The sequence below is a fragment of the Sorex araneus genome, chromosome 8 (assembly GCF_027595985.1).
Source record: "Sorex araneus isolate mSorAra2 chromosome 8, mSorAra2.pri, whole genome shotgun sequence".
Taxonomy (NCBI): domain Eukaryota; kingdom Metazoa; phylum Chordata; class Mammalia; order Eulipotyphla; family Soricidae; genus Sorex; species Sorex araneus.
In genome coordinates this window covers 13,345,079-13,369,559 of record NC_073309.1, presented here as the reverse complement: position 1 = coordinate 13,369,559, position 24,481 = coordinate 13,345,079, and the positions used below count along the sequence as shown (strand labels likewise).

The 24,481-nt window shown below is 57.0% G+C and overlaps 2 protein-coding genes across 2 annotated transcripts in view; one reads left to right on the top strand and one right to left on the bottom strand.

The window, feature by feature from the left end:
- The first annotated feature begins 54 nt into the window (after positions 1–54).
- Positions 55–8,249, top strand: PLEKHG4 (pleckstrin homology and RhoGEF domain containing G4). The gene is made up of 22 exons (XM_055145611.1): positions 55–325; positions 401–472; positions 568–696; positions 765–888; positions 998–1,091; positions 1,345–1,419; positions 1,488–1,604; positions 1,729–1,827; positions 1,927–2,075; positions 2,243–2,381; positions 2,471–2,587; positions 4,218–4,400; positions 4,636–5,114; positions 5,199–5,445; positions 5,921–6,010; positions 6,087–6,308; positions 6,413–6,583; positions 6,661–6,838; positions 7,158–7,274; positions 7,379–7,606; positions 7,691–7,806; positions 7,942–8,249. Exons 1-22 carry the CDS (start codon positions 55–57, stop codon positions 7,945–7,947), a joined length of 3,423 nt encoding a protein of 1,140 aa, XP_055001586.1. The 3' UTR covers positions 7,948–8,249.
- A 287-nt stretch (positions 8,250–8,536) lies between these two features.
- KCTD19 (potassium channel tetramerization domain containing 19) overlaps positions 8,537–24,481 on the bottom strand; it is a 30,559-nt gene continuing 14,614 nt past the window's right edge. The window contains exons 3-16 of the mRNA XM_012932940.2: positions 19,974–20,124; positions 19,107–19,298; positions 18,759–18,890; positions 16,692–16,902; positions 15,574–15,734; positions 14,495–14,598; positions 13,818–13,960; positions 13,580–13,663; positions 13,059–13,173; positions 12,083–12,704; positions 10,731–10,922; positions 10,453–10,607; positions 10,142–10,243; positions 8,537–8,716 (exon numbers count right to left, since the gene is read on the bottom strand). Of these exons, the coding sequence (XP_012788394.2) occupies positions 8,537–8,716; positions 10,142–10,243; positions 10,453–10,607; positions 10,731–10,922; positions 12,083–12,704; positions 13,059–13,173; positions 13,580–13,663; positions 13,818–13,960; positions 14,495–14,598; positions 15,574–15,734; positions 16,692–16,902; positions 18,759–18,890; positions 19,107–19,298; positions 19,974–20,124 (2,544 nt within the window). The remainder of the gene's footprint in view (positions 8,717–10,141; positions 10,244–10,452; positions 10,608–10,730; positions 10,923–12,082; positions 12,705–13,058; positions 13,174–13,579; positions 13,664–13,817; positions 13,961–14,494; positions 14,599–15,573; positions 15,735–16,691; positions 16,903–18,758; positions 18,891–19,106; positions 19,299–19,973; positions 20,125–24,481) is intronic.

Below are 24,481 nucleotides of genomic sequence, written 5' to 3'. Positions count from 1 at the left end.
CCAGTTCGCCCTGACTCGCACTCTCCCTGAGCAGGCCCCACCTATAAAGAGGGGATGATGGAAGGGCCCCTGGCGGATGGGGATGGGGGTGCGGGCCTGGACTGGCGGTTTGCTGTGTGCAGCGTGCAGAGTGATTGGCAGGAGGAGGAACCTGGTCCTCAGGGCCAGGTTGGGGACCCCAGTCCTTGGAGGCCATCAACAGAGGCATCCTGCAGGGATGGGCTCCTGGGCAGCCCCCTGGAGGGGGCACTTCAGGCACCCCCAGGACAGGTGGCCGCAGATAGGCCAGGGGATGGGCAGAGGGACTCATTGGAGGGTCCCCCAGGTCAGTCAGAGGCACCAGTCCCCTCTGGGGTGGAGGGCTTCCTGTGCCCGATGTCCTGCCTTGCACCTGACCCAGCTGTCCTGGTTCCTGTGGGAGTGGCCAGTGGCCCTGAACCTTCATCTGGAACATCGGAGCAGCCAGAGGCAGGTAAGGGAGCCTGGGCCAGGGGAGCCTTGGAAGGGAATGGGGGGTCAAGCCTTGGGCCTGCTCAGGCCCAGGTCCAGGTCGGGGTCCCTGGGCAGCTGGCCTGATGCAAAGCCGTTTCCCTTCCCAAGAGCCCAGCCCATCGTGTCTCCCCGAGTCCGCTGACTGCCTCCTGGCCCAAGACCTCAGCTGGGAGCTGCTGGCCAGCGGCATGGCTGCCTTACCAGGTAACAGGGCAGCCCGGGGGTGCTGGGCGTGTCTGAATTTCGGGGTGCTCACGGCCTCCACCCCCCAGGCACGCGGGACGCTGAAGGCCGGGCTGTGCTGCTTCTCTGTGCCCAGAGCCCAGCCTGGCTTCACCCCCAGTGCGGCTCTCATGAGCTCCTCCGCCTCTTGCTCTACCTGAGAAGTATCCCCAGGTTGGTGGGCTGGGGGGAGAGGTGGATTGGGGTGGGTGGAGCAGAGCCTGAACTGGGGGGGGGGTGACAGGGGCTTGGAGCCGGCCACTAATGCGTTGCGCCCCTTTAGGCCCCAGGTGCAGGCTCTGGGACTGACAGTGCTGGTGGACTCCCGCCTCTGTGCTCCCAGTGCCGCCCTCCTCCAGGGGCTCAGCCTGCTGCAAGTGAGTTCACGATCGTAGCCTCCCCTGCACCCCCAAAACCACACCATTGTTTCCTGGAAGGGACCCCTGAGCACAAGTTTCCTTCTGCTCTGTGCTCAGGGGTCCCTGTGGGTGGTAGTTAGAAATGATGAGGTGCTGGGACTCAAACCAGATCTCCCAGTGCGGAGTATGCCCCCCCAGCCTGCTGAGTAACACCCCCCCCCCGCCCAGTTCCTTCTGTGTGGGGGTGGGCTTGAGCTCCGGTTCCTTGCAGGAAGCAGCCACAGGGGCCGTGCAGCGGGTGCTGCTCGTGGGAAAGCCGCCAGAGGAAGTGCCTGCCGGGCTGCAGGTACTGCGCGTGGCGGCCAGGGGGGTTCTTCCCCTCCCGGCGGCCACAGCACCCCCCTGTCCCCACAGCTGGAGCAGCTCTGCACGCCGCAGAGTCTTCTGACCCACTTCTCCGTCTCGGACTTGCCCGTGTCCCTGGGAGGAGGCCTGCCTTACTGCCACCACGCCTGGCTGGACTTCCGGATGGTCAGTGAGCTACAGGGACATCCCAGGCGGGTGGGGCCGTGCTGAGTGGGCGCCAGTGCCCAGCAGCTGGGCCTTCCCTGAACTGCCCTCCCGCTGCCCTGCTCACGGCTGCTCCCGCTTCCAGCGTCTGGAAGCCCTGCTGCAGAGCTGCCAGGCGGTCTGTGCCCTGCTCCAGGGCGCCATCGAGAGCATGGAGGCTGTGCCACTGCCCGTGGAATCTGGGGTGAGCATCCCCCCTCCAGCCTCCTCCCCAGATGCTCCCTTGTCTCCTCCCCCTTCTTCCCAAGCCACCCCCCCCACTGCCTGTGGGTCTTCACTGCAGGAAGTGGACGGGCTGCTCCAGCAGGCCCAGGTTCTGATGCAGCACGTGCTGGAGGCACCGTGCCTGGCCTGGCTGCAGTGCCAGGGGGGCTCGGAGCTGGCGTGGCTGAAGCAGGGCGTCCCGGAGGTGACCCTGAGCCCAGACTACAGGTAGGTTCAAGTCCAGCTCTGAGGTCTGGCCCTGGCCCATCGTCTGCCCTGCCAGCGATTGGGTTTCTGGGCTGAGACCCGCTCGGGGTGTTGTCAACCCAGGATGGGACAGGGTGAAGTGGAGCAAGGCCCCTAGCAGGGCTTTAAGAGTGTATGCCCCGCACTAGGCCAGCAGTGGACGAGGCCGACCAGCTGTACAGCCGAGTGGACACGCTGCTGCACCAGCTGACGCTGCAGAGTAACGGGCGGGTGCAGGCCTTGGAGACGGTGCAGGCGCTGGCGGCCCAGGAAGACAGGCTGCACCAGGTGGGGCCTCTCCGCCCTGGAGTCCTGCCCCTGATCTCAGGTGCGACCCCAACCCACCGTCACCCTCCTTGTCCTTTGTGCCTCTCCAGATGGAAGCGTGGCTGCAGCAGGTGGGCTGGCCCGCGCTGGAGGGGCCCGAAGAGCCTTCGCTGCATGTGCTGCTTCAGGCCCGCGGGTCATTCCAGGAGCTGGATCACGTCGCCCAGGTGAGGCCGTCACTTGTTCATTCCACCAGGGTGGGGGAAAACAGATCTACTCTTCACTTGATTTTATCATTTGATTGGGGTGCTGGGGCTCGAACTCAGGTCCTCCGCATTTAAGGCAGGAACTCTACCATTGCAGTTTGTTTTGTTTGGGGGCCATACCCAGCGATACTTAGGGGTTACTCTTGCCTGTGCACTCAGGAATTATTCCTGGTGGTGCTTGGGGGACCACACAGAATGCTGGGGATTGAACTTGGGGTGGCTGTGTGCAAGGCAAATGCCCTTCCTGCTGTACTGTTACTCCAGCCCCAAGACTCTGACACTGAGCTGTATCCTGAGGCCTTCCTTGCTCTCTTGAGTTTATAGTTCTGCAGAGAGGTCAGTTGTACTCCGTGGTCTAAGTCACGTGTCTTTGCCAAGGAAAGCAAGGGTCGTGAGAGAAGTGGTACCGGCTTGTCTCCGGACCAGCATAACTAACCACAAGGGCTGTGAGCCGGCTCTCTGGAGAGTGACTTTTGAGCCAAGATCTGACGTGAGGGCTCAGGAGAAGGTGGTGTCAGCGAGGCCCAGGCTGAGGGCATAAGTAGTCTATGCAGAGATTCTGAGGCAGGAAGAAGCAAGACTTGCCTGAGGAACCCCAAGGACACGGAGGCTGAGAACTGACTCAAAGGGAGCTGGAGGGAGTGGGGTGAGGCGGGGGGATGGGGTGGGGGAAGATGAGGCCAGAGCCAGGCTCAGTGGCTCCTAGCAGCGCTCTGGGGCAGCGCAGGGCCGAGCTAGAGAGCCAGCCAGGACTCCAAGGAACTTCCCAGTGATAGCTTGGGGGATGGGCGTGGTGAGCCCTGGGAGAGTGATGGTGGGCTCCAGTGGCTGAGGGATGCTGATTGTCATGAGGGAATTGTCTGTGGATCTGTTAGAGGGCCTAAGTGGGCAAGGTGAAAGGTCAAGGGCGGTGTTCCTTGGGAGAAGAATCAGCTGTCCAGGGCCTCCGGAGGGTGCTCTGTCTGCCAGCCCTGGGTATGCTTTGGAGGCGCCCAGGCGGGACAGAAGGAAGCAACCCCTTAGGATCTCTGGAGTCAGAACTGACATGGATGTGGGTGCAGGTAAGCTTTGAAATGTGGCCACCTGGGGCCAGAAGGCTAGTAGAGCAGGCAGGGTGTTTGCCTTGTATGCAGCAGACCCGGGTTTGATCCCTGGCGTCCCGTACTCCCACTACCACCTCCAGGAGTAATGTCAGAGTGCAGAGCCAGGAGTAACCCCTGAGCATTGCTGGGTGGGACCCAAAAAGCCAAAATAAAGTAAAATATAATGAAACGTGGTCACCCAAGGGTGCCTGGGCAGAGACAGGGATGGTGTTGACAGCGCTGTGAGGGATGGGCAACAGGAGGAGCCCGCAGGGAAGGACAAGGAGAATCGGAAGAGGGAAGGGGCAGATGTTCTGGGGGAAGAGGGTGAAATGCAGGGAGGGGAGGGGAGGGGGGAGCCATGGACTGAGCAGTGCTGGTGAAGGGGTGCGCAGAGAGAAGGGGAGCGGGGAAGGGGGGGTGGTATGAGAGCGGTCCGCAGTCACACGGGGACCGGGTGTGGGTGTCAGAGGAAGGCCCAGCCTGCTGAGCCCGAGCTCTGTCCCCAGGAGCAGGTCAGACAGGGCGAGAAGATGCTGAAGCCACTGGTGGGCTGGGAGGCCGCGGAGCTGGGGCCCCTGGGCACCCGCTTTCTGGCCCTGCGAGCACAGCTCACCGAGTTCTCTGCGGCCCTGGCCCAGCAGCGGCAGCGACTAGCAAACGCCGAGAAGCTGTTGAGCTTCTTTGAGCAGGTGAGCAGGGCTGGGGGCGCCGAGCTGGGTCCCAGGTGTCTGTGGAGGAGGAGGGCGACCACCCGCACTGCCATAGCCCAAGCTGCTTCTGCTGTCCTGCCTCCTCTCTCTGCGTAGTCTGACCCCAGAGGCCTGCCCCGGGACTGAGCACCGCAGCTGGCCACCCAGGGCTGGAGATGGGTGGAGAGAGCCGGGGTCTCCCTGGAAACGCCCGGGGTGTTGCTTTGTGTTGCAGGCCTCGACCTGGGCTGAGGAGGGGCAGCGGGTTTTGGCGGAGCTGGAGCAAGAGCGCCCCGGGGTGGTGCTCCAGCGGCTGCAGCTGCATTGGACCAAGCACCCTGACTTGCCTCCCGCCCACTTCCGAAAGATGTGGGCGCTGGCCACGGCTCTGGGCTCCGAGGCGATCCGCCAGGAGTGCCGCGGGGCCTGGGCGCGGTGCCAGGACACCTGGCTAGCCCTAGACCAGAAGCTGGAGGCGGCCCTGAAGCTGCCACGCTCGGAGAGCACCGCCAGCCTCTTTGCCCAGCAGGGCTCCCCGGTCCCTGCCGCCCCGCCGCTCAGGAAGGCCTATAGCCTGGACCGAAACCTGGGCCAGAGTCCCGGCAAGGCCGCACACCACTGCCCCCCAGTGGCCACTGCGGGCAGTGCCCTGTTCGGGCAGAGTCCTGCCACACCATTACCACCAGGAGGTGCTGAGCCCAGGAGCGCCAACAGGTGCGGGCAGTGAGAGAGGGGGGAGGGGGCCGGAGGGCGAGAGCAGGGCCGAGGCCTGAGGGCCCGAGTCCACCTTCCTGATAGGCTCCAGCTGGTGCTGCTGGAGATGGTGGCTACTGAACGGGAGTATGTCCGCGCCCTCGACTACACCATGGAGAACTACTTCCCTGAGCTGGACCGCCCTGATGTGCCTCAGGGCCTCCGTGGCCTGCGTGCCCATCTCTTTGGCAACCTGGAGAAGCTGCGGGACTTTCATCGCCACTTCTTCCTGCGGGAGCTGGAGGCCTGTGCCCGGCACCCGGCCCGGGTCGCGTACGCTTTCCTGCGCCACGTAAGGGGCCCCTCACCCCCACCAGGGCCAGGGGGCCTCCGTGGGTGCATATGCTCAGGCCCCATGCTGGGCACAAACAGAAACCAGCCAGGTGCCTGCCCTTCCGTGTGCTCATAGTGCAGCCAAGACCACCCGAAATTCCGGAGGTTCTCTGGGAGGAGAGTGGCCGGCTGGGGAGGTGACGGAGGGGCCGTGGGGATGCCCCTTCTGTGGGGGCTCTTAGGAATGCCTTGCTGGGCCGGAGTCAGGGAGGAAAGTTGGGGTGTACAGAACTTGGGGTTCAGGTCTGGTGGCTGAGCTTTTGGAATGTTTCTTAGGGGGAGGCTGGGCTTTTCTTTCCAGAGAGCCCTAGGCGAGCCCCCTTCTGCATAGCACCCCTCCTTGTCCACGCACGTTCGGAGCAGGGCAGCTTGGATCTGGGGGAGGGGCCTGGGCCTGGCCTCTCCACCACTGACCCGCTGCTGCCCGTCAGCAGAGGGTGCAGTTTGGGATGTACGCGCTCTACAGCAAGAACAAACCTCGGTCTGATGCGCTGATGACCAGCTACGGGCACACCTTCTTCAAGGTAGGGGGTTTAGGCTGAGACTGGGCTGAGGGGAAGCCCTGGGAAGTCCCCTGAGGGTCTCCTGGCCCTCTGGCAGGACAAGCAGCAGGCTCTGGGGGACCACCTGGACCTGGCCTCCTACCTGCTGAAGCCCATCCAGCGCATGAGCAAGTACGCGTTGCTGCTGCAGGAGCTGGCGAGGGCCTGCGGGGGGGCCGGGCAGGAGCTGAGTGCCCTGCAGGCCGCCCAGAGCCTGGTGCGCTTCCAGCTGCGCCACGGCAATGATCTGCTGGCCATGGACGCCCTCCAGGGCTGCGATGTGAGTCCCCTGCACTGGGTGACCGTGGGTAGGGGGCCTCCTGCAGAGGGGAGGGAGCCGAAGGCTCCAGGCACCCACGGTGCCCCCTGCTCCACACTTGGCAGGTTAACCTCAAGGAGCAGGGCCAGCTGGTGCGGCAGGACGAGTTCACGGTGCGCTGCGGGCGCCACAAGTCTCTGCGCCGCATTTTCCTCTTCGAGGACCTGCTGCTGTTTAGCAAGCCTCGCCGGGGTCCATCAGGCACCGACACGTTTGCCTACAAACGCTCCTTCAAGGTAGGTCTGCCCAGCCCCCGTGACCCCTGCGCCCCCACGCCCCAGCGCCTCACCACACCCCTCTCCTGCTCACACAGATGGCAGATCTTGGCCTCACCGAGTGCTCTGGGGAGGACAACCTGCGCTTTGAGATCTGGTTCCGCCGCCGCAAGGCCAGGGACACCTTCGTGCTGCAGGCGGCCAGCCTGGCCACCAAGCAGGCATGGACGGCTGACATCTCCCGTCTGCTCTGGAAGCAGGCGGTCCACAATAAAGGTGGGCACCACCTGCCTCTGCCCCTCTCCCTCCACCTCACGACCCTGCCCCATGGAGGGATGGAGGCTCCCTCGGGGGTCTCACAACACTGCCAGCCGTGGGGGTCGCAGGGTGGGACAGTGCCGCACCCTGGCTGTAGGCACAGTGTTCCCTTCCCGGCCTCAGGCACCTCCCCCGAAGGAGGGAATTGCTTTCCTCCTCCGCTCTGTGGCAGAAGAGGGGTGGTGACCGCTGACCCTGGGCTTGCCGGGTAGTGTTCTGAGTGTGGGGCATCGGGAAAGTGCTCCACGAGGCTCAGCTCTGTCCACTTTCCCCGCAGAGGTGCGCATGGCCGAGATGGTGTCCATGGGTGTGGGGAACAAGGCCTTCTGGGACATCACTCCCAGCGAGGAAGCCATCAACAACCGCACCATCGATTACGTCCTGAAGAGCCGAGGTAGCAAGTGGGGATGGGGGTGGGGGACCCGGAGAAAATGTACACGGGGGGCACCAGCCCCGGGGGACCCTGGCCTCTCCCCACCTCCCACCTCTCCCCCACAGAAGTTCGCTCGCGGGCCTCCATTGCCGTGGCCCCGCTGGACTCGGACAGCCCCTACCTGCGGGCCTGCAGCCCCCTTCCTGGAGACCCTGCCTCTCGCTCGGTACTGGGGCCCCTCAACCTGCACCTGCACAGAGACCCGGCGCTCCTGGGCCTGCGCTGGTCCCTGTGCGCCCCCACCTTCCCAGAGGCCGTGGCCACGGCAGAGCTGGGCAGCCAGCCCTCTCTGAGTAGGTCTGGGCTTCACGGGTGGGTGGCCAGGGTGGGAGTTGGGGGTCCCCGCGAGAACTGCTAATCTGTGTTGCCCTCCCCAGCAACTGAGGACTCAGAGGTTTCATCCCAGTGCCCATCCGCCAGCGGCTCCAGTGGCTCGGACAGCAGCGGTGTGTCGGGGCAGGCCCTGGGCCGGGGTCTGGAGGACGTGACCTATGTGAGTTGCTCTGCCCTGGGCAATTGCCCTGGGTTGAGACTGAGGGGGACATGGGGTGGGCTGGGCCAGCCACTCCCCGGAGACCCACCCTGTACCCGAGTCAGGAGAGACACTCATGCCAGCCTGGCCCCACAGGTCTGAGTGTGGCTGGGTGCCTCCTGGGACACGCTGTCACCACAGCCCGTGTATGACCAACTCTGCTGCCTCCTTTTCCTGTACCTGCCCAGTGGACAGAGGACGGGCACCTCGCTGGGAAATCTGACTGCAGGGCCAGCATGATTTGGGGCTCCTGGCTCCATGTCCTCTCCCAGTCCTCTCTCCAGCTCCCACTCCCGTGTGGGTTAGGATTCGGCCAGAGCTGGGGGCATTTCCAGATTCCAGGCAGGTGGGGCTCCAGGAAGCTCTGGCAGTGACAGGGCTGTGCCGCCTCGCAGAAGCAACTGCCTCCCAGCATCTGACCTCAACCCAGCTCCCCAAACTTAGAGGCAGGCCTCCTCTTGGGCCTTGCTCTTGCCTGTCCTGGCTCCCTAGGCCCAGCCCCTTCTTTTGGGGTCACCGTAGTTATGTGGCCTCAGTGCCATTTGTATAGCTTTCAGTTGGCGTTGTTTGAAGTGTGGTCACTCACTCTTATTTTGGCACCTCATATGGGGAATTCAGGTACTTGCTTGTGGTTTACTCTTTATTGTTTGTAATAAAAAAAACATGGTCGTGCACGCTTGGATGGGCATCTTCATTCTGGTGAACGGGCCTTGGCAGGCGGGGGGGGTGCGAGGTTGGGGGACGGCATCTCTGGGCACCTAGCCCTCTGTAAGTCCTTGCTCAGGATGGAGTAGGAGACAGACCTGGACAGGCCCCTCTGGATGAGCAGGTCCACACAGCGGCCGTATTTCCTGGCGAAAGGCAGCGTGAGCTGGAAGGAAAGGTCCGACTTGTTGGCCTGCTGCCCACCCGACCTCTGTGTGGCCAGAGGCCTCTGGTGGCAGTTTCTGCCCAGAGGTGTCACCAGCGCTGTAGCTACCAGGGAACTATGCAGAGGGACCGGAGGGTCAGAACCCAACATCTCCACCCACTGGTGTCCTGCCCTCCCTCAGCAGATGCCACCCATCTTTCCACTCAGTGGGTGAGCCAGAGGCATGGGTGACCTTGCGCTAATGTGCTTACGTGGAAAGGTAGGGAGCCCAGCACCCTTGATAACAGAAATACCAGACTAGTGAGACATCGCAGAGATCTCCCCCGCATGTTGAGTTAAAACACTTTGGACCTGGAAGGACTTTAAAGAGTCAAACCCCAAATCTCTGGGCCATTTCTTTGCCATGAATGAACTTTTTTTTTTTTTTTTTTTGCTTTTTGGGTCACACCCAGCAATGCATAGGGGTGTTACTCCTGGCTCATGCACTCAGGAATTACTCCTGGTGGTGCTCGGGGGACCATATGGGATTCTGGGAATTGAACCCGGGTTGGCTGCATGTAAGGCAAACTCCCTACCTGCTGTGCTATCACTCTAGCCCCAAATGAACATTTTCTTTGGGAAGAATACTTCAAAGAGGGAAAGAAGTGTCTGGCTAACCGAACATGATGGCCACTCAATACCTCTACTGCAAACTACAACACCCAAAAGGAGAGAGAACAAAAGCAGTTGCCCTGCTGCAGAGGCAGGGTGGGGTGGTAGGGGTGGTGGGAGGGATACTGGGAATATTGGTGGAGGAGAATGGGCACTGATGGAGGGATGTAAATCATCACTGTATGGCTGAAATGCAAACATGAAAGTTCATAAGTTTGTAACTACCTCACGGTGACTCACTAATAAAAAATTGAAAAAAAAATGTCTGGCTAAGTGGATCAAGTTGGACTCAGCTTGTGCGACAGTCTAGCCCTTCAACAGTAGCTCCCCCAAAGTTTCAGCACTCCCCAAAACAATGAGATTACCTGATGTATTCCCCTGAAAGATTGTTAGTGATAAAGACTAAAATTTGGTATCCTTGAAGAAAATTTAAAAAAACAGGCCTGGGGCAGGAGAGATACACAGCAGGCAGGGCACTTGTCTTGCATGTGGCTAACCCAGGGTTCAACCCCTGGTACTGCATAAGATTGCCCCAAGTTTGCCAGGAGAATTCCTAAACAGTCAGGAGTAAACCCTGAGCACCACCGGATTTGACCCCAAAACAGAACACCAAAACCACTGCTTTGGGACCAGCCTAATGCACTCCACCTCCAATTCTCCCTCCCCGGAGAGAAAGCCCAGGGGTTCGCTGCCTCGTCACCCAACTGGCCAGTGGGCTGCAGGACAGTGAAGTGCCCCAGGGTTGCCCTGCCCTGTGGGTGCAGCCATCCTCACCTCCACCCAGCTGTACAGGCGCTCCTGGGTGTGCCGGTCGTCCTTGAAGCCCGAGATGGCCAGCAAGTCCACCACAAACTGCTTGGGGCTGATGTTCAGGGTCTGCCCAGAGAGTGTGCGGTCAGGCAGGGCTGGGGGCCACCCAGGCCCTGTCGGAGCTGCAGAAGTTAGGCCTGAGGCTCAGCATCGCCCCTGCCCATGACTCAGTCCAGATGTCCCCACTGTCATCCCAGCCCAGCCCTTCTTGCCCCCCTTCTGCCCAGGACTGGTTCCCCTTACCTCCCTAAGGGGCCGTGGGGCTAGCCACCTACCCACAGCCGCTTGGCCAGGGACACCACTTTAGCTGTGATGGCCTTGGGGTCCTTTTGCCTGATAGAATCCAGAATGACGTCAGTCAGGAAGCAGTGACATTTCTGCGCATAGAACATTTCTTCCCAAGACAAGGAGAAGCTCAGGAAAGTCACCTCTGCGGAGAGAGTGGTGTGGCTGTGTCTTGTGCAGCGATCCTTGGGGTCAGCCTGCAGTAGGGGCCACCTCCGGGGCAGGGGGAAACGTCTCCCCAAAGGGCCCTCGCTTGGGTGCCAGTCACCTTGGGGCAGGGGGCTGGCCGAGGGCAGCATGAGCCTGAGGCTGTCTATCTGCGTGGTGTAGATGATGCTGTCTTCGAAGAACATGCAGGAGCCGTCGCTGCCCACCACAGGCGGGTGGGTCACTTTGAGGATGACGCCGGCGCTGTCCGCATCACCGGCCTCGGGGAGAGGCTGCTCAGGGACAGGGCTTTCTGTGGGGACAGAGCAGAGGGCCTCACCTGAGTCACCAGAACCCAAGCAGGCAGGGGGCCTCTACTGACACTGACACGCATCCTGTCCCCCTAGCCTGCCGGCAGCTGACACCTCCAGCTTCTGGAATTGTCCCAGCGCCTGTCCGTGCTCCCCTCAGTGCCCTGATTTATTGCCAGCGTGACCCCTCCTTTCCCAGTTCACCCAGTCCCTGGTGAATTGAGACTGGGATCAAACAGGGCTGAGAACCAGTTGGGAGCTGGAAATACCAGACACGTCTAGAGGGCGGAGCTTTGGGTCACGACTTTGCTGAATGTCCACTCTGAAGGGGACACCTACTCCTGCAGACAAACTCGGGGCTCAGGGGCAGATGCCTATAAGAGGCCCATGTCATTGGAAGGGGAGGTGACTTGGGGGACAGATGAACCCACCTTTTGACAGTTCTCCAGGGCTCTTTGCAACCTCCCCCCAGCCATTCTGTCAAGCATGGCCCCCAAGGCTCCTCTCCTGGCCTCCCTGTCAGTTCTCTGTTTCCTCTCAGAGTCCTCCCCCTCTTGTCCAGCCGCCTTAGTAACGGCCCTTCTAGACTCTGTCTCTTCCCCGCTTCCTTCCTCTGCTGCCTCCGTTTCATCCAGAACGTCCCAGGGGCTCCTCCAGCATCCCTCCCCCCCCCCCCCCCCGCTGCTGTACTTCCTGTGCTCCTGCCCACCCAGCTGATTGCTGCTTCCTGGTTTCAAACACTTCCATGGCTGCCAGTTCCTCTTGGGGTTAGAAGTGCTGGGTCCTGAACTTGGCCTACAAGACTGTCCTCATCACTTATATCTTCTTTTTCCCGCACCCAGCCCATCATTCCCGCACTGCCCAGCCCCAGCGAGACCGACCTGCGTTAGATAGCTGCTTTCTGCCTCCCCCTGCCGACCCGCCAGTCCCCGGCCTCCGCTGTGCACCTGTGGTGTCACAGGAGCTCTTTTTCCTAACACCTGATGTGGCCAATCTTGGGCCCTCGTCATGCTGGGCTGCCCGCCATGGCTGCTGGGCACGGAGCTAGGGCTGGGAGAGGTGGGTTCTGGTCCCCCTCTCTCCCTGACTCACGGCGCTCTTGGCCCAGGCCAGCCTTCCCTGTGACAAAGGCAACTGGGGGCAGGGATGGCCCAGGACTCACCTCTCTCCTTGGGCCGCTGCTTGGCCCAGTCCTTCAGCGCCACAGCTCTTTTCATGGGGAAGTATGGCTTAAAGGTCGGCTCGGGCCCCTTGTCTTTGGCGCCAGCTCCTGCCTGGACCCCAGCCTCCTTCTCTGAGGCCGTGGAATGGCCTTTCCAGGAAGCTGAGATGCCGGGCTGGGAAGTGGCCTCCCCTCCCGGGGGGAGCTGCAGGGAGGCCTCCTCCGCAGGGCTGTTCCGGGGCGCTGGCGGTGGCTGCAATTCCCACTGTTTGCAGTTGACCATGTCCCATTCCCTCACCAGGGAGATGAGTTTTTGCATGGGGGTGACAGGAGGGTCCTTGGTTTCAGATTTCTGGGTGAGGTTGACACTGATGCATTTCTTCTTGGGGGGACTCTCAGGATGAGGTCCCCAGTGTCGGGGGTTGGCGCAGAGGCCTGGACAGTGGGAGTATGTGCTGGGATTGCCAGCCCTCTTGGTCCCGCGGCACAGGGACATGGGGATGGGCCGGGAGTACTCTTCAGCCTCCTCCATCTGGCTGGGCCGGCCCAGGGTCCCCTTGGCCTTGCTCCATGGAGTTCTGTCACTGCACTCTGGGAAATCCACAGGCATGCAGGCTGTGGTCTGGGAAGGAGAGCACAGCAACTCTGGGTATGAGGCACTTCGGCAGGGAGGCCCCCCAGGATCTACTAAAAGGGGGAGGGGGAAGAGTTCACTCACTCACTTGGAACAATCCCTCTCCCCCACGGGTTCTCCTGTGTTGCTCTAAAGTGACACAGTGCCAGCCAGCTCCAGACGTGCTTCCTGGCTCAGGACACTGTCACTGGGTGGCCCTGCTCTCACTTTGTGTTCACATGCTCCTCATCAGCAGACGTTCTCTCTGAACCAACCTTCATGATCTCTTTAAGGTCACTAAACTCAAGGGAAAACCCAGGGGGCGGGGGGTGGGGGGGTAGGGCGGGGTAGGGCGGGGCGTACTTCTTTAGTGTCTTGGCTAAAGTCCACCAGCGACCCTGGCCCTTCTGTCACCACGTGCAGCCTCCGGATGGGAAAAGCTTCTTCACTTTCCGAGTCCTTCTCCTGAGTCCATGCCCTGCAAATGCCAGGAAGGGGGGGTGGCAATGAGAACCTCAGCGCAGGCTGCATTTTGTGTGTATGTTCGGGTGGGGGCACATCTGAAGGTGTCAGGAGTTACTGCTGGCGCTGGGGTCCAAACTGTGCTCAGGGGATACTATGCCGTGTTTCCGGGTAGCCACAAGCAAGGCAAATTCCTTCCTGTGCTGTGCTGTCTCTGGTCCCCCAGGGTGCCTTTCTAGGAAGTTAAAACTGGAGGGAAGGGGAGGGGGCTTATTGGCTCAGGTCCCCGGGCAATCCAGGACCAAATTCCTTCCACCCCCTGGCACAGGACCTCCTGGGAGATGGGGTTCCAGGCACAATTCCCAGGAGATTTGTAAAGGTCCAAACTCTCCAGCCCAGGGCCTGGAGCCACACATCCTTACTTGTATGCCTCACACTGGAGGAGAGCCTCGGACAGGGACGGGATGTGGTATTCCTCCACCTCCTGGCAGAACAGTGGCCATTCCCTGCAACAGACAAGGAGCTCTGGAACTGGGCAGTGCTGAGGGTGCTGCCTGGAACAGCATCGCCCAGGTGGACAGTGAGAGACCCTTCTCGGCACAGGCACCGACGCAGATCTCTGCAGGAACCTGGTCAGGCCGCTTTCCTGCCTGTCCTTACTTAAATTCCGATGGCAGAAACAGCTTCCCGAGGCGCAGAAAGTTGAGCACGTGCCGGAACATTTGGCCGTCGCCGTGGATGAGGAGGGTCTGTCCATAGGTGATCCAGTACACCCGCTGAGGGTTGGATAGCAGTTCCGGATACTGTAAGGAGTGGACACCAGGCTTGTGATGCTGGTTCAGGGTCCCTCTCCTCTCGCTCTAGAGCTGAGGCTTTGGGGTTGTCCCCTGCAGCCACAGGGAGCCCCGCTGGGAACAGCGCACACAGAGTACCTCACTCCACTCCGCTGCATGCTTTGCTGACCCCTAGGACCATTCTCATTTGGAACCCTGCCCCATGGCCTCTTCAGCCAGGCCCCTCAAACTCCTGAGCTCAGGGGCTGGAGCGATAGCACAGCAGGTAGGGCATTTGCCTTGCATGTGGCCGACCCGGGTTCGATTTCCAGCATCCCATATGGTCCCCGGAGCACTGCCAGGAGTAATTCCTGAGTGTAGAGCCAGGAGTAACCCCTGTGCATCTCTGGCTGTGACCCCGCCCTCCAAAAAAAAAAAATCAAACTACTGAGGCTCATCTCAGCCGGCTGCTCCGGGGATAAGACCCCTCAGGCCATAGCCAAGGGAGAAGGTTCTCATTCTGAGCAGAGGTTGGAGGGTAGGGGGCGGCTGGGGCACCCGCACCTTCAGCAGCGTCTGTAGGGTGGTGGCATACCAGTGGCTCCCAACATAAACTTTGACGATCTGCTGGGGGGAATACACAGTGATTTCTGCAGTCCAATCATCGTCTAAGGAAACCAACGGAAAGGAACAGATTATTGCCGGAAAGAGGGGAAGGAGCGCATGAGGCCCAACCTGCACTGCCCTGGGGTTTCCTGTGGAAACAGTACGAACCTCTGCCATCAGGCCTCCCTGGGGCCTTGCCTCTGGGCAGTATGCAATGACAGCTTTGAGTTAGCTGGTACCCTGGGGCAGGAGGTGAGGTAAGCCCTCTGGATTTTCAGCAGGCTGGGCAGATGTCCCTGTTCCCCTCCATGGTTCCGGCCTCTGGCCTCTAGCTAGTGTGTTCTGAACATGTGACTTTCTATGTGGCCACTCACACTGGGGCCCAGAGTCCCTCTTGTAGATATGCTGAGGGCCTGGCAGGTGGCATAGGGCTAATTCTTACCAAGTTGCCATCTTCACTGGGGTCACTGTATTTGGGAACTAGTTTCTAACAAACTCTCTGATGAGTGAAGGGCATGTCACTGGGTTATAGAACCAAGACGGAACAAAGAGAAGGTTGTGAACTCCGTGAGATTCACTTTCTGCGTGCAGGGCCTACGCCTGTCCTACTCTGGTAGGTGCTCACTACATGCTGAAGATTTCTGAGAGATAGGAATGCTTAGACCTGACCCTAAAGACAATGAATCAGAGATTATAGGCAGCTATGGAAGCAACAGAGGCTTCGGACTCAGATTCAAAGCCCAGCTTGACCCAACTCTAACTACTGTGATAAGTGACCTCCCTCGTCTGTCTGTTTCCCAGGGAGGCTGGCTCAGAGTCAGAGCAAGCATGTCGTGGGGAGCAGGGAACCCCGCACCAGACCAGTTGGTATCACTTAATTCTCTACTGCCTCTAGGCTTCTCATGGGCTTGGGATGAGGAGGACCAAAACGTGCTAGTGTTGGCCTGATGCCATCCCCCCTCCACCTGGCCCTGAGTCCTGGCCAGTCTTCACCTTCCTCCCACACCCTCAAACTCTTCCTCCACTGTGAGATTTACTGAGCACGTCCATGGGTGGCAGTGTCCGGGGCTCCAGGTGAGTCTTCAGGGCCACTTTCATGGGCTCGTAGGTGATGTCCCTCTTGTCCAGGAAGGCACAGAGCTCATACACTTCGGAGATGGTCTCGGTCAGGGGCAGTCGGCAAGTCCCCAGCCAGTTCCTACCCAGAGCAAAGACCCACCACAGGTGACCGTGGTGACACCATGCCCCTAGGGGGCCAGCTGGTTCCCTCCCTGTGTCTCAACATAGGCTCAACCTTCTGCTTGCTCCTGTTCCTTCCTTCATTCGTTTGCAACGTGGCTGTGGGTGGGTAAACTAACACAGGCTCCCCCTTCGGAAGCTGAACTCGATCCATTTCAGCGAAGCTCTGTAAGTCACCCAACTGAGAACCCCCAGTCAGAAGCCAGGTGGGGGGGGCAGCCACGCCCCTCCTTCCTCCCCAGGCATGTGCCCAATTACTGCAGGGTGCCCATGGGGAGGGTCCTACGGTCCATCGACATATGGTCGATGCTCTCTGTGCCCAAGAAAAATATGGGGACTAGGAATGAGTCATTTCTGAGGTCCCCACATGACAGTACAGTACTGAGGTAGGGGTACTGGAGTTGACAGGAATCTCGCCCTGGGGTACACTGACTTCTACCTTTAATTCTGGCCCCTTGTGTTTTATGGCCCAAAGCGAGCTCCTTTCCTCAGAACCTCAATTTTCCCTTCCATAGAGCAGACTGGGAAGCCATAGCTCTGTAGTACAGGGATGTCCTGTGCTTGTCTTTCAAGGTGAATACCTGTTCACATGGCCTCTGGGGAACGTGGCTGGCCTTCCTTGGTGGGGGACTCCCTCACCTCTGGACACTCTGTGCACCCAGTAAAGGTCCCAAGGAGTTTAGGGAGGAGATTTGAGGAGGGTGCCTTGCCTGGTGGGGATGCGAGCACCCAGGGTGTCAGTCACCATGTGTGCAGGGCTAAAATCAGTCACAGCACACAGAATTTGCAAATAGGAAAAAGCCTGAAGACAAGGAGTCTTGGAGAGGTCCCTGCGCCTGCACCTGCCCCCCTCCTAAGGCCCCAGGCCAGTGGCGGGGTGGCCCGAGGATCCTCCTTTCCCCGCAGTGGCCCGTACTTGACATGCTGGAAGAGGACCCCGTTGCCTGTGATATACAGCCGGCTGCCGTCCAGCGTGCTCTCGATGCGGAGCTGCCCCAGCGCCGAGTCGGGGTACTTGACGAGCAGCCCCAGAGCCATCATGTACAGCGGCTTCACGGACTCCAGCCCTGCAGCTCGGCCCCCCTTTCCGGGGCTCGGGGATGGACATGAGGTTCGGGAACAGCCACCTGTACAAGAGGAAAAGGTCTGGCCCCTCCTCCCAGCCAGAGCTGAGAGGAAAGTGGGGTCGTAGTTCCCCCCACTGCCTTGTTGAGCACTAAAGTTTTTGTGGGAGGGTCTTTCTTTCCAAACCCTGGATCTCAAAACCACTAGGATATTTTTGGTGCTCTGCAATTTAGCAGTCAAGTCAAAATATCTGCTGAGGGTCAGAGCGGGGATGGAGCTTGGCTTGCCTTGCATGTGTGTGAAGCCCTGGGTTCCATCCCTGCACCGAAACCAAGCAACAAAACCCCAAAAAAGCATTTGCTGTGAGGGGATCGTGTGTCAATGAGACACATTCAGAATTATCAGTCGAGACCCGCGAACACAGCTGCACGAATCTGTCTCCCTAAGCTCCAAGCTTGGCTCTCACTCCCCTGGACAAAGATCAGGTACCAGGGCACAGGAGCAGATGTCTGTACAAGGCTCTCAGAACAGCCCCTCTGCTCTTGGGAACACACACACACACAGACACAGACACACAGACACACACAAACACACACACGCTCTTTACAGGCTGGGTATTTGGGTTGCTGGCCTCTGGGATGATCTTGTTCTCTTGCCCTGGACACCATGTACACAGTCCGCAGTCCCTGACTCTGTGGCGTCAGTGGCCTGCTAGGCAAGCCGGGTGATTTTCTGGGTCATCTCCAGTCTCAGAGCCAAAGAGGAAACGCTACCCTTGCCTCATTGCAGAAACTGTTCTGAGAGCTAGTGAGGCCCCTTGGCCCAAAGGGCAAAGCCGGACAGAGGCAGAGTTGGGACTGGACGCGGCCTGTCCGTCTCCCAGGCCCTGGAGTGGCCTCTCTTCACGAGGGCACTTTAGAGAAGGTACACTGGGCTTTGCGGGAGAGGGCTGCTGCCCAGCTTGTACGCCTGCTGAGTCGGCTTCCTCGCCCCTTCCATTACTCTGAAGGAAAAGGTACTGCTCAGAGGACCTTGGGGAAGGGTTGGAACCCTCAATGCCCTAAGTGGAGAGTGGGGCCCGAGTCAGGCTCCTGAAGCGGCTCCTTTTCTCCGAATGATGGACCCCAGTGTCTGCGGGGAGGCTGGGGGTGTGGGTCTAGAGAGGAACAGATTTTCCCTTGGAATAAAGGCCAGAATGACCTACAGTCAGGACTTATCAGGAGCACTAACAGGTACTGAGGCAGCCCGAGCCCCCCACATGGGGGCCAAGGTGATGGAGGGAAAGGTAGGCTAATAGAAGCACTTGCAGGGAACTTGCTCTAGCATTTCCTTCCAGGCTCTGCTGGGCCCGGAAGAGGAAGGGAGGGAGTAGAAGTGGATTGTGTGTGTTCACAGTTGCTCCCCACTTCTACAAGCAAGGCAGACCTTCTCAATACCCCCTTAAGCCTGCTCCCTGCCCACCGTTGCCCCCCAGGATATTCTGACCTGTTTTTCTAGCCAGGTGGGATTCAGCTACCCACAGCTGATAGGGAGGCTACACAGAGTGAAGGCACAGGGAATTTCCAGGCTGAGATTCTCTTTTTAAATTCTAACTCAGCCGGGGTGGAGCAATAGTACAGCGGGTAGGGCATTTGCCTTGCATGTGGCCAACCCAGATTCAATCCCCGGCATCCCATATGGTCCCCTAAGCACTGCCAGGAGTAATTCCTAAGTGCAGAGCCAGGAGTAAACCCTGCGCATTGCCGGGTTCTGACCCAAAAAGAAAAAAAAATTCTAACTCAGCCAAAATAGCACTTCTCTCACCTGCTCCCATGGCCCAGAGTGAGTCTGGGAGGGAAAATGGTTGTTCTAGGCTTTTCCAGTTCAAGCCTGACTCCCCAGAATGCCCAGGGGAGAACAGGTTGCCCTGTGCACATACCCATGTTCATCCGGTACACCCTGACAGCTTCTGTGAGCTCAGGGATTTCCAGGATTTCCACTTCCGCTTCCAACACGTCTATGTTGGAGAAATTATCCGGCAGGAAAATCTTCTGTGACCGGAGAAAATTGACTTGAAAAGCAAAGGGAGATAGTACAGTTGGTAAGGGGCTTGCCTTGCATGCAGCCGATCCAGGTTTGATCCCCAGTACCACATAGGATCCCTCCATCTCCACCAGGAGCCCCCAAACCCAAAAATAAAAGCCAAAGGAAATAACATGAATTTGTTGAAGAACAAAGACACCCTCAGGGCACTCCCCCCTCCCCCAATCCGGGCTTGAGCAATCACCAATGAAGCGGAACTCGCTACACTCGCATTCGATCAGAGCCACCGTCTCTGCCAGCCACAGCAGGTTGTCTTCCGTCACCAGGCTTGGATACTTGGCCACTAGGTCTAGGGGCAGGAAGCAGTAATGCACTTCCTCTTCCGTGTCTAACAGCGGCGTGTCCATGAGCCCCAAAGGAGCCTTGTCATGCAAACCTGGAGGACAACACACAGAGAGGTGACCCTGGCTCTCAGGAACCAGCAGCGCTCCCACTCACCCAGACACCTAGGGGGAAACTGGAGAGTCCCCGCAGAAACTGTCCTTGTCAAGTGCCTCATCCCTCTCTCTCTCTTCAGGGCAAAGGGGCCCTGAAGAATATGATGGAATATGATGGGGAACAGGGCATGGAAGTCTTTTTTTTTTTTCTGCAGTGAAGGGTAGTGGGACATGTTATGATATTTTCACTTCTATACTCAAAATCATTCAATCCTACTTTGGGTTCTAATGGATCAAATCCGCCACTGTGACCCACAAACTAGATCCTCTGATGCACTCAGAGTCTCAACCTCTGCTGTCAGGCATTGCCCTCAGTGATCACCGGGGATTCGGGTGGCAGAGGGGACTGGAGAGGTAAGTGGCATCCCTAATAGCAATGAGGGACAGGAGGATGCGCTCTAACCTGCCCACAGGCAGCAGATATGCAGGAAAGTGAACGTGGGCCCTGAGAGAACAGCTACCGGGAAGGCTACGGTGTTAAAAAGGTTGACAGCAGTAGAGCAAACATGCCAAATTCATGAGAAATCGGGATGTTCTTGGCAGAGAGGCACTTCTGTGAGGGTGAGGAGCAGGAAAGCTGGACGGGCTTCAGGAAGGAGCAGTTGGGGTCATACCGGTGAAGGCCGGGCTCTTTATGGGGAATTCAGAAGGTTTGCTGATGCACTTCCACGTCCGCCAGTAGTTCAGAGATGCCCTCTCGGCCACAGGTATGTCTGCGGGCCTCACACGCAGGTGGTGCTTTCCTTCCTTTAGATTGTCCAGAGTCTGTTAGACAGACAAAGTGACTGCTTTGAAAATGGCTTTGTTTGTCTTGGGGCCACACCTGGTTGTGCTCAGGGCTTACTCCAGGCTGTGTACTCAGGGATCACTTCTGGTGGGCTCAGGGGACCATATATGGTACCGGGATGGAATCCAGGTCTGCTATGTCACTGTGCTATTACTCTGGGCCTGCCTTGAAAATGTTCAGCTTACCTACCCATCCTAGGGAAAAATGCCAGGAAAGACAGTATTGTGATTTGCTTTGCTAAAGTGTTTTGAAGTAAATGGAGTTGGGACCACAAAAAAAATGTAACGTTGAGGACTATAAAATGACATGGCATTGTTAAAATCTCAATAATTATTTCTCCCTGGGTTTTTCAAACAACATTTTGGGGTTGTCTTACATATTATAAAGAGTAATTTGTAGTTAATGTTATAAACCTTAGATTAAGCGTTCCACTCTGGAATTGCCCACCTCCAAACCTGGGGCTTGAAATTCCTTTCCTTAGCTTCATGGGGCTCTCTCTTTTAAAAATGTTCTAATATTATTTTTTGTTTGTGAGCCACACCCAGTGCTCAGGAGTTCTGCTGGCTCTACATTCAGGAATCATTCTTGGCAGTGTTCGGGGGAATGTATGATATGCTGAAGATCAAACACAGGTTGATTGCATGCGAGGCAATCGCCCTACCAGCTGTGCTGTCTCTAGCCCCTCTGGAACTTCTGTTTGAGCTCCTCCTAATCTCAGAGTAGTCTAAGTAATGGGATCACGGGAATGCTACCTTGTTCAGGACACTTTTATAAACATTTGATTTCCCCTGACACAGCTCTGTCACATAAATGAATATTTGCTTCCCCACCTTTCAGATGAGACAGTTGAGATCACAGGGTTTGTTGCTTGTCCAAACAAGTCTCCCAAGTCTGGTTTCTTTGCTTAAAGGAGATTACTAGGGTGAACTGAGGCTGTAGTGAAGCACCCCAGCTAGGCAAGTCATAGCTCAGAGCAAGGTAAGATGGGTGTCTTCCTGCCACCTTCACCCAGGAACCCATGTGCTCTCACAAGTCCCAGGCAGGTTTGGGGATGTAGCCCAAGTGGTAGATGACCGGCATATATGTGAAACCTTGAGTTTGATCCCAGTACCACATGGCCCCTGAATACTGCTGGGTTTAGCCTTGGTGGCCCAGATAATAAGATCCACAATGCTGGGTAAATGTTGTAGGACTGGCCCCTCCCTTATATTGAAAAGTCCCACACAGCAGATAAATTACTATAACATCACCATGACATCAAGTTGCTTTTTCTGTCCTATTTTTCCCCCAAAAACATTTTTATTTCAATTTTTGGGTCATACCTGGTGATGAACAGGGGTTACTCCTGGCTCTGCACTCAGGAATTACTCCTGATGGTGCTCAGGGAACTATATGGGATGCTGGGAATTGAACCCGGGTTGGCCACGTGCAAGGCAAACGCTCTACCCGCTGTGCTATCATTCCAGCCCCCCCAAAAAACATTTTTCAGATAGCTGGGACAGTAGTCCTTTATTTATTTACTTCTTTTGGTTTTTGGTACATATCTGGTGGTGCTCAAGCTTACTCCTGGCTCTGCACTCAGGAATTACTTCTGGAGTGGCTCAGGAATTGAACCTGTATCAGTTGCACTCAAGGTAAGCACCCTGCCTGCTGTACTATGGCTCCAGCTCCTTACTTATTATTATTATTTTGGTTTTTGGTTCACACCTGGCAATGCACAAGGGTTACTCCTGGCTCATACTCTCAGGAATTACTCCTGGCGGTGCTCAGGGGGCCATATGGGATGCTGGGAATTGAACCCGGGTCAGCCTCGTGCAAGGCAAACGCCCTACCCGCTGTGCTATCTCTCCAGCCTCTCTTTACTTATTATTATTTTATTTTGGGGCCACACTGGCTGTGCTAAGCATTTACTCCTGATTTTGTGTTTAGGGATCACTCCTGACAAGTGTTTGAGGAACCACATGTGGTGCTGTTTATTTGAACTGTGTTCAGCTGCATGCAAGGCAAACGCCTTACTTTCTGCACTATCTCTACAACCCAAGAGTGATCCTCTAAAGACACCATATGGGGTTACAAGATGTCTCAAAGAACTGGAGTATATGCTTTGCATGCATGAGGCCAGAGTTTGATTCCTAGTCCTGCATAGTCCCCTAAGCACCACTGAAAGTTTTTGTATTTTTTTTTTAAATAGACACCATATTGACTAAGGTTTTTGTTTTTTTTAAATAATCTCATAATGGACAGAACATCTCAGACTTATGAAACTAAAAAAGATTCTGCCTCTAATTCCTAGCTACACAATGATGCTTTTGTGAAAATGCTCACAGGAATACTGAACTTGGTTTTTGTTGCTCTTTGTTTTGTTTTGAGGCCACATCAGGTGATGCCCAGATGTTACTCCTGGCTTTGTACTTGAGACCCTGTGGTTCTGTGGATTGAACCCAGGCTTCCAAATGTAAAGCCCACGCAGGCCCCAAGGGAATCCCAAACTTTGAAAAGAGCCCTCTGGTGGCTGTCACTGTAAACTGCACTCAGACAAAGAGTAAGATTGGCCAAAGGAGACTAGAGCGGGAACATTTCCTGTGTGGTTTGTGAGAAGCTTGTGAGATTGGCAAGAGTGGGTTTACAGAAAGTTCTTTCGAGGTATCGTGAAATGGGGAAGAACATAGCTTGCACGACAAAAGCATCTTACATTAATTTAAGGTAGAGCCGCAGCCTAGAGAGCTGGTAGCTGCACTCAAGCAGCTCCACTTGGGAGAAAGCTGAGAAGAGACAGGAAATCCAACACTTTACATGGACCAGGCGAAGAAGCCTGGGGTTCTGGACAGGAATCCAGATACTCCTTCACTCTTTTCTGGCATTGCACACAGTGTCTGTCAAGCTGTCAGCTCTCCTGATGTGAGAAATCAGGATGGTTTGTTTGAGGCAGTATTTGGCATAAGCAAAGAGGAATGAAAATGAAGTGCCAGAGGACTGGGAAGACAGCTCAGGGGCCTAGAATGCAAGCATGCAGGCTAGGCCCCAACTCTGATCGCTGGTACCTTATGGATCCTTAAGTTCCACTAGGGTTAGCCCTGGTGGCCCCTGAGGGCCTGAGGAATACCGTCTGCACAAGTGACTGAGTATCACTGAGACTGACCCCTGGCCCCTTTAAGCACTGCTTGGGAGGAACCCCCACCAAAAAGAAGTGAAGTTCCTGGTAGATAACCGAATGGCTGGAATAGATCCATGTTAGTGAATAGGGCAGTTTATTGAGTTATTGTGAGGGATAATCAGGTTGGGGATGTGGCTCAAGTGGCAGATCACAGCCCTTACGTATGTGAGGTCCTAGTTCCAACCCTGGCAATCCCTGCCCTCCTTTCCCAGCACCACCAGAGGTGGCTTCAACATTGTTGAAACCTTGAGCATTATTGGGAGTGGCCCCTCAGTATTTGCGCTGAAAAATGGACAACAGGAGGTGATTGTGCACAGGAGAGGCAGGGCAGGATAGGAGACAGTAGATAAAGATTTATATGTAGTCAGTGTTTTAAAGGTAGCTGTTTAAGGTATATGGAGCTTAAAGGGCTGGAAGGGACGAATCTAGAGGAGTCAGAGTAAAGGGCGCCAGAGAGATGGCTTAAGGGCTGGAGCACATGCTCTGCACATGAGAGTCCTGGGTTTGATTCCTGGCACTACATGGTCCCTCAGAACAAGCCCTGAGCTTCTGGCTGAGAGTAGCTCCTGAGCAGTGCCAAGCATTACCCCTCAAACAAGACAAATAAAGTGGAGAACTGCAAGTCAGTTGAACTGTGAGCTCGATTTATTCCCTGGTCAGGAGAAAGATACTGAAGGCTTTTTTGACTTGATTTTGGGCCATATCTGGAGGTATGAGGAGAGATTGCTTCTGGCTCCTTGCTTAGGATCACTCATGGCAGTTCTTGAGGGACCTTATGTGGTACTGGTGATGAAACCCGGGTCAGCCACAACCAACGCAAGCCCCTTACTCTTTACTATCTTTCTGGCCTAGATAATTATTTCCCCCTTCTCAGGGGTAAGATTCCAAGCTACCTCATCTCCTCATTGCAAACATTCTTTCTGTTCTTATAAAACTCCAAATCTCCACTAAACCCAGAGACACCATTTGTGCCTTCTATCTATTTTATGTGTGCTATTTCCTCTACTCAAAATACTTCTTGATTCCCTTCTCTGCTAGAAGAGCCTGGAGGATCCCCCGTCCAGAGCGGCTCATCTTCCTTGTCTGTTCCCTCAGACCTCACAAACGTTTTAATCCAACTTCGGGCTTGGATTCCGGTCCACCTTTCTATTTCACCCAGCTCCTTGAGGAGAGTCTGGGTT